Source organism: Cydia strobilella, chromosome 8, assembly GCF_947568885.1.
Source record: "Cydia strobilella chromosome 8, ilCydStro3.1, whole genome shotgun sequence".
Lineage (NCBI taxonomy): Eukaryota > Metazoa > Arthropoda > Insecta > Lepidoptera > Tortricidae > Cydia > Cydia strobilella.
Window position 1 is genome coordinate 18,184,382 of NC_086048.1, and position 16,931 is coordinate 18,201,312.

At 38.9% G+C, this 16,931-nt stretch overlaps 2 protein-coding genes across 2 annotated transcripts in view; both read right to left on the bottom strand.

Moving 5' to 3' along the window:
- Positions 1-16,931, bottom strand: part of LOC134743410 (membrane alanyl aminopeptidase-like) — a 363,156-nt gene continuing 346,225 nt past the window's right edge. Inside the window, exon 13 of the mRNA XM_063676800.1 lies at positions 1-425. Coding sequence (XP_063532870.1) covers positions 1-425 — 425 coding nt within the window. The remainder of the gene's footprint in view (positions 426-16,931) is intronic.
- Positions 3,407-13,529, bottom strand: LOC134743747 (transmembrane protein 181). The gene is made up of 12 exons (XM_063677384.1): positions 13,233-13,529; positions 12,227-12,330; positions 10,948-11,106; positions 10,327-10,429; positions 9,219-9,372; positions 8,636-8,716; positions 7,914-8,013; positions 7,544-7,671; positions 6,700-6,846; positions 4,927-5,029; positions 4,413-4,637; positions 3,407-3,598 (listed from the first exon to the last, which is right to left on the bottom strand). The coding sequence occupies exons 1-12, from the start codon at positions 13,379-13,381 to the stop codon at positions 3,468-3,470; spliced, it is 1,584 nt and encodes a 527-aa protein (XP_063533454.1). The 5' UTR covers positions 13,382-13,529; the 3' UTR covers positions 3,407-3,467.

The following is a 16,931-nucleotide window of genomic DNA, read 5'->3' on the forward strand; positions in this document are numbered from 1 at the left end:
CTAGTAAAGCTGAAGAACAGTATTCTTTTTCTTCCAGTTTCTAATTCGCTCCACGACTCTATGAACATGTTCGACTGTGGAATGCTTTTGTCTAAAGCCAAACTGGTGCATTGGTATTCTTCTTAGAAGTTGTTTTTCGCAGATTGTCGACAGGATCGGTAATAAGCTAATTGGCCCATATGAGGTAACTTCGTTAGCAGGTTTCTCTGGTTTGTGTATCATGAGTATCTGAGAGACTTTCCACAAACTGGGGTAATATTGTACTTTTAGGATTCCATTGTATAGTGTTGTCAGGAATACGATTGCTTTTCTCGGTAGATGCTTTAGAACTTCTTTTGAGATGAGGTCAAATCCTGGCGCTTTTTTATCTTTCAGATCATTGATTACTCTCCAGACTTCGCTCACAGTTACTAGAGTTGGTGGGAGTGACATTTGGAAGGGGTTCCCACTTTTAAGTAAGGTTTACATTAGCTCGATTGCGCCCGGGACCTAGTTCAAAGGTTAATTTATTGATGAATTCTTCTTAGGAGAGAGATCCTTAAGGTTGATGGGATTGTGATGGATAAAGGTATCCCAAAAATATAAATATAATAATGAATCACTCAATATTAATACGAGGCTAATGACAGGTGAAAGTCTGTTGGATCTTATATTCTATCCCTGGTGCTTGCCACAGCTTTAGAAAGAAATACTGATACTAGTCACTGAATAGCAGGATTACTTATAATGGAAAGAGCTGAATATTGTAGTTGTGCAGGCACAGCAAAATGTCTACTAGAATACCAATCATCCAGTTAATTGGGCTAGCTAGATATAGGGATTAATAGTTTGGCAAATCCATAATATTATATGGTTTGAAAACTTGGATGAAAATCTAGGGAGACTTAAGAATGACATTAATATGAGCCATATTTAAGACATGGCTAGTTAAGCTAGTATGTGATGGAAAGAGTTTAAACACCTGCACAAAAAAATTATATCCACTAGAATATCATCAAGGATATCCACGGATTCCAGGGGATGGGTATCGTCCAAGGGAATCATTTGGAGAACCCATAAAGTTGATTTCACTCAGATTTATTTATGAGTGAAATTATCTGGGTCCCTAGTAGGTCACAGTTTTAGCAGGCAATGCTGATTGCTGTTAAACTTAATATATGAGTCAAACAAGTCACCCGTTACAGCAGGTGGGATTCAACAATATGGTGGGAAAAGGTGAATAAAATACACCTGGATACTCGTACTTTGCGCTTTGTTCTTGCTGATAGGCATAAAGTTTAGTCTAAGTGATGAGCCGAGCGATGTCTAGGTGAAAGGGTGGAAAGCGATAGAAATCTTTACGTATTATATTAGATTAAAATTAGTTGCAGGAGACGAGGTGAAGCTGTCCAAGCGATATAGGGTATGAAAAAGAAACTACATTAGGCATTCATACATTTTATTGCGTTTTTAAAAAGCCGTCCTATGGCTTCTTTGCTCACTGTGCTAACTTCACGTCAGTGGATCTCTCAACAAGATGGCGGAGGAATATACGTGACGTAGTGTAAATGAGGCAGTGTTGGCCGAAACGTTAATGCAATTAACGGACGATTACAGTTTACGGTTCAATTTGTACTGGAACGTTAATGGGGTTGGCAACTGTCAAAGGTTTGCAGAGATGGCGCCATCATAGCTTGCCCCTTTTTCTATGAGATTTGGCAAAGGGCTGGCATCCAGGGCATTAAAAAACAAAAATTTGACACAATGAGGGCTATCGTTTTTTTGCTCACCAGTTGGCGCCTCTGTTGATGGTGATCCAAAATACCATCAGTTCAGTTCAGTTTTTGGTTCTTATGGCATCTGTCCATTGGGACAATTTTGCCAGCATCAAGGTTGTGGGAGCAGAATTTCAGTATCAGAACTTGATCCAGTCCGTGTAGATGCTTGATCGGTTGAAGAATCTAAACTACTATAGGAATAAAAACAAAATACCATCAAAAGACTAAAGAACAGCTGTCAGTCATTGAAGTGACAAGTGACATTTGACATTTCGAACTATGGAAGAGACCACCATCTACACTAGCGCCCCTAGCGGCGAATTCATACGCGTTAGCCCTCATGTCAATCCCTAAGAGGGCAAGCTATGCTGGCGCCATCTGCTAATTATTTCGACCGGCCAACCCCATTGCAACGTTCGGCCAACACTGAAATGAGGTATATTTTTAAGTTTATGTGAGTAAATTCTAATACTTTTGATATAAAACTGAATCAATACAAGGTGTTGCAAAAACTACCCACATTGCTACCGCATGACTAAAGTATAATATATGATTCTCAATTCCTTCTTTTAATGTATGAACCCTTCGGTACTTTTAGTATGTTATTTAATACACCATTCCCTACAACTGTGCCAAAATTCGCTTATACACGAATTATTTCCCCTGATTGGCAATTTTTGGTCTTCGTTTGGTAAGCTACATAGGCAGTTCAACAAAATGGCGTCAAACGTCAGTGACTCACCCGACGCGTAGGGCGAGCGACAATCCTATTTTACACCATTGGAAACGGCGCAGTATTATCCTCGTGTTCCATATTTAGAAACGTTGCATTTATTTTAAACTTTAATCCAACTGCGAAAGATTCTTAATGCATTGTAATCATACCAGCTAATGTTTTTCATACCAAATTCATAAAAGCATAGAGAATTTTTAAAGTAGAATTTTCTTCATCTACATTCAAACCTGATACCCTGATACCTACGCAAGATATCTATTTACCTTGATTGAAACTATCGTTAGAATGTCATTATAGATTTCTCGAAAGCGGATTAAACAGTCGAAATTGGACCTTAATACCACAAGAATAAAGACAACTACCAATGTGAAATTGACCCGCTGTACCTGCATTTGCCATATCACGTGCAATAACACGGGTAGGTATTGTCATTTGATATTCGAATGCTTGGAATATTTACAACAAGAGGGCTGTTAACATTCAAACTATACCATATTATACTTACTTTACTCTTTGTTCTATACCTACATAATTCATTCATAGAATTTTTCTTTACCTAGTTTTAGTTTTTTATTTTTTTTTTCTTTATAAGTCGTAGGTTCTTAAGAACAAATTATTGCTTTTAGCTTTTCAGATCATTGTGATTAAAATAAATGTCTAGTTCATCAACTGATACTTAAATAGTATATTTCCATGTATAGGCTTGTTTGTTATCTCGCGCTTAAGTATAACTATGTCCAGCCGAACCATTTTAGTCGAATAGCAGATGCTAAGGCGCTAAAAACGGTTGTTATCTTCCCTACAATGAGTACCTACAATATAAATTATTAGATATCAGACTATCAGACCGACATTCTTCAGTCGATCTAAACAAATTATCTATTTGGGACATTTGAATAATAAATACACAATGTTAGTCCTCAATATAACTTTATAACAAGAAAAAAATACATTCACTTTGTCTATGGATTGACTCATATGTCTTCGTTCATCCGGTGGTGGGAGTTTAGGGGTCGTCGACTCTCTTCGTCGGAGCCGTAAATCACTTCTTCGTCGGAATCGTTGATCATAGAGAAGGCTGGGTTGTCTTTGGTTATGGCGGTTTCTGAAAAAAAAAAAAAAAATTGGTAAGGTAAATGTGAGGAAATCCGTATCAGGTAAGACCGTCTAAGAAGATCTTTCGTCACCTCTTACTATTGCGTTTGTACACGTACTCCACTTGCAGAAGGTTCTTTTCCTTTCTGACTGTGTCTGAATTGTCTGTGCGAAGTATTTGTAATACGAGACTTCTTGCCCTATGACTGTCTCCCCAACCAAAAATAGTATATGTCGGTCTTTTCCACATCGATTTTCTTCGTTTTTCAAATGCATCCTCATATTGACTTTATTCTTCTAAATCGTGGTTTTTATTATTTTGTTGTAAATCTTGAATTTAGGCCGTGGCCTAGATTTCATAAGCCACAATATTGGTCAAGGTTGACCTCGTTGGCACCGATATGGTGAAAACTGCAGCGTTAGCGTGAATGTTTGCCTTACCACATGGACACATGGTTCATTAGCACTAAGCGTATTTTTCGAAATAATGATAACCAGAATTCAAAAATTTACTGAACGTGCATTAAACTTTAGAAACTGGGGTCCCTTCGGCTAGACCTTGCTGTGTCTTAAGTTGAAGCATGTTATAATAATATGCTCCGCCTGGTACTCTCTTCCGAGACTCGCGAACCACGTTCACAGGTTCACGATGATGTAGGCTTGTGTCAGTCACGTGGTTCGTAAGTCTCGGAAGAGAGTACCAGGCGGAGTATATTATTATACCATGAGTTGAAGTTAAAATAATAAGACTACAGAGCGCCACGAACAACACAGATGTTCCTTTTAGAGAAATAAAAAACAAAAACCCTAAAAACAGTTATTACCGTGTATCGACCCGCCCCCCGGAGAGAACAGATACGCCAAGATGTACATGTTGAAGTTGAACAGCCCGTAGAGCGCCATGAAGGGCGCGGAAGTATCATAGTGCACCCGCGGCTGCGACGCCCAGTGGTCTTGCAGCGCCGCCGCGCCCCAGGACTGAGCGCCGAGGAGCGCAGTTATCGTGCAAACTGTGCCTACTACTATGGATAGGCAGCGGAGTCGAACATCTGAAAACAAGAAGAAACTCAACTGCGGTATTCAAGAAGTGTTTTCCGAGTTTGTGAAATTTTTTGTGTTTCACTTCGGTGGCAATACCTGTTTAAATTTGTTGAGGCCTGAAACCATCGCGACGCTCAAGATTTCACTTTTCGAACCACTTGGAACCACAATATTGGAATCTTTCGCTTGCTCGGGTATCAATATATAGCACGAGCGGTTAAACAGCAACTTTGCCCCCATGTAAAATAAATAAGTAAAGTAGGTCTGCAAGTGCAAGATTATTATTGACATTCTTACCGAAGAATGGCATATTCCTAAGGTCACTGTATGCCTTGACGATCAGGATAAGCAGGTATAGGAAGTAGACGAAGATCGCCGTGAAGAACATTATCTTCACCATCTGCAAAAAAAACATTGACTAGAAGAAACAATATATTGACACACGATTTTCACTCATAATTTTAAAACTATAGGTAACACGGGACGTAATCGCGTATAACTTACGTTTATTCATGGCCTGATGTTTAGAACGTAATTAACGTTACGTTTGTGGTCACAGGCAGACACCACAAAGTCAAGCCTTGGTTAATTTGCGAGTAGCTCGGGGTCGGGGTTTCCTAAACTTATAATCTCACATATATATTAGTTTGTCAAAGGACTGTCTCATTTCAAACATAGACAGAGAGAATCATATTAATCTTTGTCTTACACTAGTACTAGCACTCAAAAGAAAAGGATAAGTATAGTTTTTTTGTACTTATTTACTGACAATTTTGTTTGACCAACTATAATTATGACATAATACCCCTACAAAAGTTTAAAAAAAAAAGTTTTTTACGCGCACATTGGCGTAGCGTGAACCAATATAGCCGCGGGCGAAAAGCGAAAAGCACATCTGCGAGACCCTTTTTTAAGTGTTTTCCCAAAGAAATAAAAATGTTGGCTTTGCGAGGCCCCCCTAAGTCAGGCCTCCTTCAGTCGCTCAAGGCCACGCGCTATATGCCTACCGCTCGGCGTATCGTCGACGATACAAACGACAGAGGGCCGCCGAACGCCCGCCTGAGCGCTCGCACCGCACGTTTTCCGCGCTTACGCTTCGAAATGCCGAAATCACGTAATTATTGTGCAGTAGATGGGTGTAAAAGTCAAAAAACAAAAGAAAACTTGTCGTTTTTTTAGGGTTCCGTACCCAATGGGTAAAAACGGGACCCTATTACTAAGACTCCGCTGTCCGTCTGTCACCAGGCTGTATCTCATGAACCGTGATAGCTAGACAGTTGAAATTTTCACAGATGATGTATTTCTGTTGCCGCTATCAACAAATACTAAAAAGTACGGAACCCTCGGTGGGCGAGTCCGACTCGCACTTGGCCGGTTTTTTCATTTCCGAGAGACGAAGAAAGGTGAGTAGTATTTTAAATCTATCTTTATGAATTTTATCACTATTTATTTCTTTGAACATAAGTAGATAAATCGTAAATTAAGGAGTTTTTTTGAGTCAGGTATTATAAGTGTTGTTTTTAAATATTTGATTGACTAATATAAAATATGGTTGATTCGCAACATTCCTTTTATTACAATAATAACATAAGTAACAGTACAACCCTAGCGCATTCTTACGATGACGCGTTGGCACGTGGCTCGCACGGCGAGCAAGGCAGTCTCGACTCTTTGTGCGCGTACTTATGGTACATTTCTTCTCGTCCTGAACAGCAGGTATTATTATTAAGATTTTGTAGGCTATTATAGCGTAGGTATTTTCGCTTTTGTATGGGAATGATGTATCTGTTACGTAGTAACTATTTATTAATCTATGCCTAAGTGCGAGGCCGTGGGCGAAGGCCCCATTCGCCTACGCGTAGCTACGCCTATATATTAGTATATGTTATGCTACGCCACTGTACGCGCAAGTGAGCCAGTTACCCGGATTATCTGACACTGTCGTGGACCCCTAGGTACGCGTAATCGCGTATAGTAGGTAACGCGCACTTTAAGAATTGGCTACTTGACAGTTTTTTTGTAAATAATGTCATGTCAATCAATGTTTATTTTCCTGAGCGATATTATTACCTCGTAATTAGGATTCTGCGTGTAGTTGTAGGTGGGGTCTTGGTAGCCTCGGTACTTCTGCCAGATGGCGAGCACCACGGCCGGCGTCCATGCCGCGCCCACCACTAGCAGCTTTAACAGGTAGAATGACAGGAATCCTCGCTCGTTCTACAAAAAAAAACAAAAATGAAGATCAAACTAAAGGGCCCTCCACACTCATGCGCGAATCATGGCGCGAAGCCGCGAACGCGAGTTTGGTCTAGTTCGCTAATCAGCGAAATCGACTCCTCATTCGCGTTCGCGGCTTCGCGCCGCGTAGTCTGGAGCGGGCTTTATATTGTCTTCGGTTACCGCGATAGCACAGAATAACTAGTAGTACTGCCGGCGATAGTTACTCATGAAATAAAACTATGAAAACGGATTATATCGGAATATACAATTTAGGAGGGAATTCAATCATCTCGGGTACGAGGTGTAGGGTTGGAGCCGGCGTAGTTTTTATCGCGTATATATTATACATCTTTACTTGAAAATAGTTGTATTGTATAACTAGCCTTATGAACCGATTTTGCATGTACAACCAGCCTTAAAGTTGATAGTCTATGAATGGTTCATTATTTTTAGTAAGTGGGTATTTTTGCACTTTGTAGTTTTTCCTCAGTCACCCGTTGACCACGAACGCTGTAAAGGGTTCGAAACGTCGGGATGTATTATAGGTTCAATATACGCGATATAATCCATTGTCATAGTTTTATTTCATGAAGATCAAACTAGCTGTCAAAGAAGTGCTAAGAGTTGGCCAATTTGAACCGGCCAGATGCACTTGCGGGATGTTTACTATAGAAAAATAAACATTATATCGTACCTGTCTAAGTCCATGGTAGAGGGCCAGCCAGGACAGCATGACACAAGCCAGGAAGGTTGTCTGGAAGATGGAGTCCAGCAGCGGCGCGAAACAGCTGCCGGAGACCAGACGGAGAGGGAATATCGGGTCTGCGGACAATAATGTTGTAAGGTACAGTCGCCATCAGATATATCGCCTCTGTTGTCAAGGTGCTAGAGTGCGTGTTCAGATATTTTTGAGCACCTCGGCCGCTCCGATATATCTGATGGCGACTGTACATAAGTTTCGAAAAACTCATTGGTAGAGCCGGGGTTTGAACCCGCCCACAAAATACTACTATTGCGACAAAATACTAGAATCATCAAATAAAGCAAACAAGAAACCAACTCACCGTTGTACAATAACAGCATTGGCAATAGCAACGATAGCCATTTCTGCTCGATCGCCCAGTCGTGTGTGGAGTATTTTCTAAGTGAGTGCGCGAACCAACACTGGAACATGATATTGGTATTAATTTAATAGGACATGAATCGCATTTTTATTGATTTTTGAAAAAAGATTTTGTTATTAATCAAATAGGGGACCCTATTACTAAGACTCCTCTGTCCGTTTTAATTGTCTATCCGTCTGTCTGTCTGTCTGTCTCTCTGTCTGTCTGTCTATCACCAGCAGGTTGTATCTCATGAGCTAGACAGTTGAAATTTTCACATATGATGCATTTCTGTTGCCGCTTTAATAATCAATACTAAAAACAGAATAAAATAAATATTTAAGTGGGGCTCCCATATTACAACAAACGTGATTTTTTGCAGTGTTTTTGGGTTATGGTACGGAACCCTTCGTGCGCGAGGCCGACTCGCACTTGGCCGGTTATTACTAACAAATAATGGTTTCTCATTTCAATCCTGGTAGAATTCCACTCCAAACCCAATAAGTTATGGGCCCAGTCAAGAATTGTTTAATTTTTATAACGAAAATCATCATTCCATCGTCTACGTGAAATAAGTCGCAGGCAGAAGTTGGTAATAAATATTACGTAAATTTTGTCCGGATTGTATCTAGATCGCGTCTTGATCGTGCTGGACAATCTAATTGCCTCAATTGGTTACTCACGGCGACAGTGAACGTGGTGAGCAGGAATATGAATCGGAACCATGTTTCCATCTGCGTGAAGGCCGGGTTGTAGGTTTTAAACTGAAACAATTATACGTAGGTAATTATAATAATTTATTTGGAACACAAATACGAAAGTGATACAGGAGGTTACACAGCATCTATGGGAAATATCGTGGAAATACATAAATATTTTTTCGATCTTAAGAAGGCATTTGCCAACTAACTCTATACTAGGTATTTATCACTTTATCGGTGCGGGGCGTATCCACCACGTATTATTTCCATGAAGGCGCGGGATTTGAGGGGCGGCGCATACCGAATGTTACTAAATATTGCTATTAGTCTTGGGCGACTGTATATAAATAAAATACTGAACTCACGTAGAAAAATATTTCCTTGATGAAGTACCGCTTATGGAACTCCTGGAGGCCGTAGAAGTGCACGTGCAGCATGTAGTGCGTGTACTCGAGGGAACCCAGGTGCGGGACTAGTACTTCTTCACACTGCATGCTTGCGCTTCAGGTGTTGTGTTCTGGAAGGTTTCTATAGTCTTCCCTGATAAATAAAATACTGAACTTACGTAGAAAAATATCTCCTTGATGAAGTACCGCTTATGGAACTCTTGGAGGCCGTAGAAGTGCACGTGCAGCATGTAGTGCGTGTACTCCAGAGAACCCAGGTGCAGGACTAGCACTTCTTCGCACACCTGCTGCTTGCACTTGAGGTGTTGTGTTCTGAAGATTTGTTAGGGCATTGGTAAAGGCATTATGTACTCTTTGGTTAGGGCAACAAGAAAAAAAAAAACAAGATTGTCATTTATGTGGGCTTATACATATTTATGTCAGCAGCAGTTGTTCAAAATAATTCGAGCACGACTTAGCAATAATTCATTCTAACTGTTCTCAGGAAGTAGTAACGGCCAAAATGTACAGTCAAAGATATTTTATCTCTTAAATATAAAGATATGTTTAATAAAAATGGAAACTATAGGTCTAGACTAAGAGAAGAAACTGTAACAATATTTTATGTATGACTGTTTGTTTCATATTTAAATAGAATAGAATAGAATAGAATCTCTTTGAGTCAAAGAAACCTATTTGTCACAGTGACAACCAATATGAAAGTCGCTACCTCATACTATTGTCACTGTGACAATGGGCACAGAATAACTAATAGTACTACCGTCAAAGGGTTGGCACAACTTGACGTCCTTTTGCGTGCATGACCACAGTTATATCTATCTTAGCCACAGATAATGACCTGAATTTTGATAACCCTTAATAGCCGAAAGGGATAGTGCCATATATTACAAAGGGACATGATTCGACCCTGAACCGCTGTCGAACTTCGGTTTTGTAGGAAGATTCCTTTCTGTACCTACGGTAGTACTATTATTTATTCTGTGGCTTGGCTCGCTTACTTGCGAGTATCTTAAACCAAGCGTCATCGACGTCATCGTGGATTTTACGACCGTCGAACACCAGTTTGCGCCACTTACATGTAGAGAATTCAATCCTCTTATTCTCTTATACCTTTTTCTATCCTTTGCGGAAAATATCTTGCGACAACGACAAGTTTGATACAATAACTGCTTTATTATGTCGAGCACCCGCTTAGATACTTACGCTGCGGACTGGTAATGGACTAGTTCAATCTTTTTATATAGGTATGGCGTGTGTAGAATTTACCTGTTAGTTAGTTCGCTTTCTGGTAGCAAATTGAAGGTTGTGTGGTCGCTCAACACTCCGTCTATAGATATACTTATTTGGAAACTCTTGTCGAAGATTTCTTCTGCAATCAAAGAGTTAATTGCTTAGACCAGAACCGCATTTTATTCAATATAAAATACAACGAAATAACAAATACCTAGTATATTCATTAAATTTTTGTGCTGTGCCATTTGGTACCTTGAATAATGAATAAATGAAAAAGAGTGTCGAAATATACGTTTTTTGCGGCATAAATGGCTGTATCTTTTTTTACGTTAACTTAGAAGTTAGATTTTTTCGCTGCTTCAACCTGTAGACCTGAGTATATGGTTTTAATTTCATCTCGATACCTCCACGCGTTCCCGAGATAAAGGGTCTTGACAGACAGACGGACGGACAGACGGACAACAAAGTGATCCTATAAGGATTTGCCACACTGGTTGCGTTCTGCGGGCAGGTCAGGTCAAACTTCAACTTCAAAGGTTGCTGTCAATGTTGATTATACATAATGCGGGTTTGACCTGACCGCTGCCCGCAGAGCGCATCCAGTGTGGCGTGTGGCAAATCCTATAAGGAAGGAACCCTAAAAATGACCCTTACCATCATTGTTATTAGTGTTAATTTCGGCTAACAACCACAGTTGCTGCACTTTAGTGCCCAACGAGGGGCTGTGTAGATGAAAGGGTCCGCTGTAGATGTTGCTCGAGTTGGTAAGGATACTCGAGGCGGTGACGGCCGTGGTGGATGTCGGTGAGGGTCCTGCGAATATTTTAAAATGAAATGCGATGTTTTTAAAACAATCATACTCTGCGACGTGAATGTGTAACCATATCAATTTGAACAACTTTTACTATAGTAGCTAACCGAAAAAAAGTATTTTTCACATCAGCCATTCGAAAAAGGGGCCTTTTCTTGCCTGCTAGGAGGAATAAGTGGCACTTTTCTTCCCTGCTAGGAGGGATCAAAGTGACAGTTTTCTGTAATAGGACACGATTTTATTTCTTTTTTGCATACAATTTTTTTAGCTTAAATAATATTTTGTAACATAGTAATTTCCTCATAGGTGATGTGAAAAGCAGTAGCAAAACTACTTCCACCTTGGGCGTTAAGCCTTGAATCCCTCACTACGCTTAGGATTCTATTTCAAAATCCCTCGCTACGCTCGGGATTCAATTGTATAGAACTCTTCGCTTTGTTCATGATTCAATGTACGCCCTCGCCGTAAATATGTCATTTTGCTCCCTTGTGATACAACTATTTCTCACATTTCAGCTTACATTTTCAGCTGATCAGATCAGATGTCGATGTTTTCTGTGGGTCAGCTATTTTCTTTCGATCTCGAAGCCCTAATTAGTAAGAGAAGTCTTGTTTCCCATAAAGTTTTAAGTCATAATATAGTATTTTTTGTCCACATTTGCATTAGTCATAATTTGGTTTTTCTCAGAAACGTGTAACTTTTCAGGATTGCCATAAAACAAACCTAACCTGTCTATAGGATAACCTTACGAAAATCCCGAAAAGTTAACGGTTTCAGATTTATGACTAATATTAATCTGACAATCATTACATTAAGTATGACTTTCAATAATTATGTCAAACTAAGGGACCCCTAGTAAGAGTTGTTCAATATGACTTAAAATTGTTCAATGTGCAGAGTCTCATACTCTGCGCGGTAAATATGAGCCTATGGCTGTCGTAGTCGTACAAACGGTAGGTAAATATATGAAACAATATATTTAAGGATTTTTTAAAAATTCGCTGCCTCGGGCGACATTTAAGCTTGCGGCTCTGGGACACCGGTTTACCGCTCTACCAAGCTACTTACTGAAGATTACCCGATTGCAACAAATATTTATACCAATCAAAACTGTCCACTCACCCGCTAATCCTATAAAAACACCCAGACCGAAGCAAGCAAAAAAAGCTATGAAGACCATCACAAACTCCCCTTTGTGCATTGAGTAAATCCTCATCTGAACGGACCTGTAATCACACAATACTACTGTCTGCATGTCTGTCTTAAACGAGAAAGTTATTACATAGCAGCAATATTGAAAAACTCAGTTCAATTGTCATACAATAAACAGTGTCTACCCACAGTGGACACATATGCGTCGGTTGATAACATAAAAGGTACATTGTATTAATACGAAAGGTAAAAGTAACTCAACTCACCAACAGTCTATCTTTATAGAATGGGCTAAACAAAATGTTAAATCTAAACGGGACAGTGAAAAAGAATAAAAACTACAAAATTTTTAGAATAAGAAGGGTTTTCGGAACTAATACTGCGATAGAGCGACTTCCGGTTTTTGACACGTTTTACCGGTTTCGATAATCGAATCGTTTAGTTCGATTCCTGAATGGACGAAAGGGTTATTTGATAAACTGAATTTTTAAATTTCAAATGGGCCTTCTCTCCCTATTTAGCTATATCTTAATAATTTCACTTATTTCAATTTAGGTAATAGGTACCCTAAAAAAATATTAACACTTAGTTACACTATTAAGCTCTCTGCTAGAGTAAGACCATGATAAGTCTGCAACAATTTTGATAACACGCAGTTTATATACGTTATACGTCATAATTTCATAGAGGTTTGACGTTTAAAATAACACTTGCGCTGCTTGTGCTATCAAAATCGTTGCAGCCTTAACCTGGTCTATCTACTTTACGCTTTCAAACGCAGATATTATTTATTAGAGCCCTATAACTCTAGAAGTCCCAACAATCCAACCCTTTGCAGAAATTACTTTAGGTATTGGCAAATGGATATCCTGTCCTATATCCTTTTTTCCCATGAAGTATGTCAAGTACGTGTAGTAAGTAAACACTCATAACATCGACGTAATTTGTTACATAAAATTACGTAGGCATTACTTACCTCTCACACCGATCATGGTGGTACGCTGGAGCAATATACTTATTGAATTCACTAAATAAATCACTAAATTGAGACAAAGTATTCCGTATTTTATAGTTCCAGCCGCCAGCTGGCAAATGGTATGAATATCCAACGTTTGCCGAATCCATGGTTTTGAATCACTAATTAAACGATGAGTAAATAATTCGAATCTTTGACTATATAGAAATAAACACACAGAACATGGATGTTGTGTATAAAGGGTTTGGTAACAAAATAGTTATCGCCACATGTAGTGATTGTTTACAAGCGAAGTATTGATTTTTAGAGCCGCGCGCAAATGAGGGTTGAAAGTTGGGAGCGGAGAGGGCAATCGATTAGAGACGAGAATTCATGAACTCGATTGAAATGATTAATTCGTAGTAGGTTTAGTGTTTAGTATATTACATGTAGAATAATCATTAGGGGAAGCACATATAAGGTGTTATATTCATATTTCTATGGACCCAACCCGACCTCTGAAAAAAAAACATGCAAAAAACGGAACATATGGAGACTAATAGGTACATATGTAGTAATTTTTTGTGTTTAAACGAATGTTCCCATTAATCTGCTCAACTTTTTCAACTGAATAGACTTTTTAAATAAAGGATAAATTAAAAAAAATCATTGCTTCGGGCAACACTCGAACTTGCGACCTGCGATGTATGGAAAACAAAGGAAATTGCGATTTTGTCGGTGAAATGTTGCGTTTATGTATATTGTTCTAAAGGATCGTAAGGAATCGAACGGTACCGTTATTTTATTACCTATTTGAATGTTTAAAAAAATTTTTTTCGAAACTTTGAGGTCTTTATTTATAGCTTGATTTCATTATTTTATTATTGACCCAAAGCTAAAATTGTGGAATACAAAGTACATTAAATATTGACTACATAAGAGTAAATGTAATTCCGTCGTGTAATAATCAGACAAACATCAATTTTCAATAATCTTTATTAAAACATACAATATATTTATCACACATGCAAACATTTATATTCGTTTTAATGTTTTAAGCAAAGATTCATTTATTGTATAAGATGTGTAAAGTACAAGAAGAAATAATGCGCCCAAATATTAAGAGTCCCCGGCAAGCTCGGCCGAATTGCACCTTCCCATACAAACGGAGTTCCGCTCTTATTTTAAAACTACGTATTGGATTGTAATGAAACTTTGCACATACAATGACATGAGGTATATCTAGGACTGAAATTAGTTTATGTAGCTCCAGCCGGGCTAGCACATGATTGGCGCGAGAGTATCCCGCCGATAGACTACCCGTCCCCCTTTAATTAATACAGTTAGTAAAAGACGGGTAGTCTGCGAGATACTGTCGCGTCAATCAAACAAAGTTTATAAAACAAACGAAATAGAACAAAAACAAGTTTTGTATGAAAAACTTAAATTAGCTGTATTTTTTTAACTATGGTATCTGAAGCTACATAAACTAATTACAGACAATACCTTAGCCTATTGTAAGTACAATGATTCAGAGCAATCTAGCTAGTCGTTTTAAAATGAGAGCGGAACTACGTTTGTATGGAGAACCGAGCTTGCCGGGGACCCTTAACAGTTGTATGTAGATGGCACTGTACGGCGTTAGGTATTTTTTCTTATTTACTGGTATCATGTTAATTATAAGATGTAATGTTTTGATGTGTCCCGCCGAGTTTGTTGCCGGTCCCATATTGGGATACCGTCCTCCCATTGATCGGGGATTTAAATCTTCTCGGGGCAGAGGTGTAGGGTTAGAGCCGGCGTAGCTTTATTTGACGTTCATAAGCGCATTGTAATATGCCTACTTCAATAATAAACTATCGTTATCTTTGAAGCTGCAGGGGTCCATTTCTCGAACGGTATAGGACTATTGAGATTAATATTATTAGTGTGTTGCCATGGTAACCGAAACGATTTGGCAGTTTGTGGACTCATACATTATGGATGGTATAGAAAGGATGCCAATCTCTTATGGCAGAATTGTTGCAAAAGTGACCGCTTTCAGCTTTAAATAATAGTTCCTAATCTCTCCGGTGGCGCTAGTTAGGCTCTGGGACACGAGTATAACATGAACCAACAAATAACCCGACCAAATTACGTAGGTTGTTTTTGGTAGTATTTCGGTGTATGGTGGCGCCGCCTAATTACTGTTTTTTGATGGACACTTTTCATACATAGAGATTTGGCTCCTTTATATAGTCTCCATGTCATACATAATATACGGAGCGTGCATGAACTATAGGGGGCAGCACAGAAGCCGTCAGAATTTGGCGCGAGGCGTAAATGTGAAGTTTATGCTTCCGATGTAGCCCACAAGATGGCAGAACCTACTATGCACAAGAAAACGTACGAAAACGGTAGATGGCAGCACTTGCTTTGGCAATGTACATGTTTATGTTTCCGATTCAGGCCACAAGATGGCAGACCAACGCGCACGGCCCCTATTAGTTCGAGAAATGGGCCCCTGACAGGTCAAATTATGACAACCAGTTTACCGCATAATGTACAGAGCCGTATAGTGCCATCTAGTTACATCAGATGTCAAATTCGACCCGCGAATTAGTCGACTTTACACCTCACTACAATGACATCTTTGTTTTTAACAAAAAATAATTTTGATAAGACAATACTTAAGACGTTTATTTGACACTTGGAACATAGGAACTAGGATTACATTTTACATCTGTGGCAATTCACGTTTATTAAATAAAGGCCTATGCACACCGTATGCGTGTGCGTAGAATTAGCTCCATGCATGAATTTATTTTTATTTTTTGGATTCATAATTTATATCGTTGGAACACCGGAAATGATAAAAATATTTTTGTAAACCTTAACATTATTTTATTAAAAAATAAATGTTGAAAATTTTTGAGCGGTTGAAACGCTCATAATTTTTGGCGCGAATTCGACAGAGCGTGACGTTTGCTACTAATGACACTAATCTGTCGAACGCGTGACGTCACGTGGCGTTTCGAGCGTTTTGCTCACTAGCTTTTCGCGGACAAATTTTTGTACTTTTTATTTATAATTTTAAGTAATTAAATGGTAATTTAAAAACGGAAATGCATTTGTAACATGATATAATGGTAACAAACATCCGAATAAAACATATTTCGTTCAAATATAAACTTCATGCATGAGGCTAATTGCTAAAATGTTTGAGCCGCACACGCATCCGGTGCACATCGCAGGGCCTGACACTCTTTGATAGAGAAAGATAGTCTTATTGCGATTCCTATAAGAGGAAAGAGAAAATAGTGCCATGCTTTGTCCTTATCACCGGGTGGCATCATAGGTAGGAGGCGATGGCGAAATACCGAAATTTATAAGAGTAAAAGAGAAAAAATCCTATGCTGCTCAAATTTTATATGAATATTCTTTCTCCTACCCCCGGTCGCTCGGTGGCGCGTCTATAACTACTTGTATATACTATGTCTATAACATCAGGATTTTATTTATGATTTTCACCACCACCAACTAGAACCCAGGTAGCAAGGTGACGTCAGCGACGTCTTTATGACGTAATAATTACGTCACAAAGACGTCGCTGACGTCATAATGACGTATAAATGCTACCTGGGAATTTCATCTTACTAGCATCAAATTAATTAGAAAATTCTATAGAGTAGTTACATTCCATACTTAAATATAAGCCTCAATAAAATGTGACGTTCCACG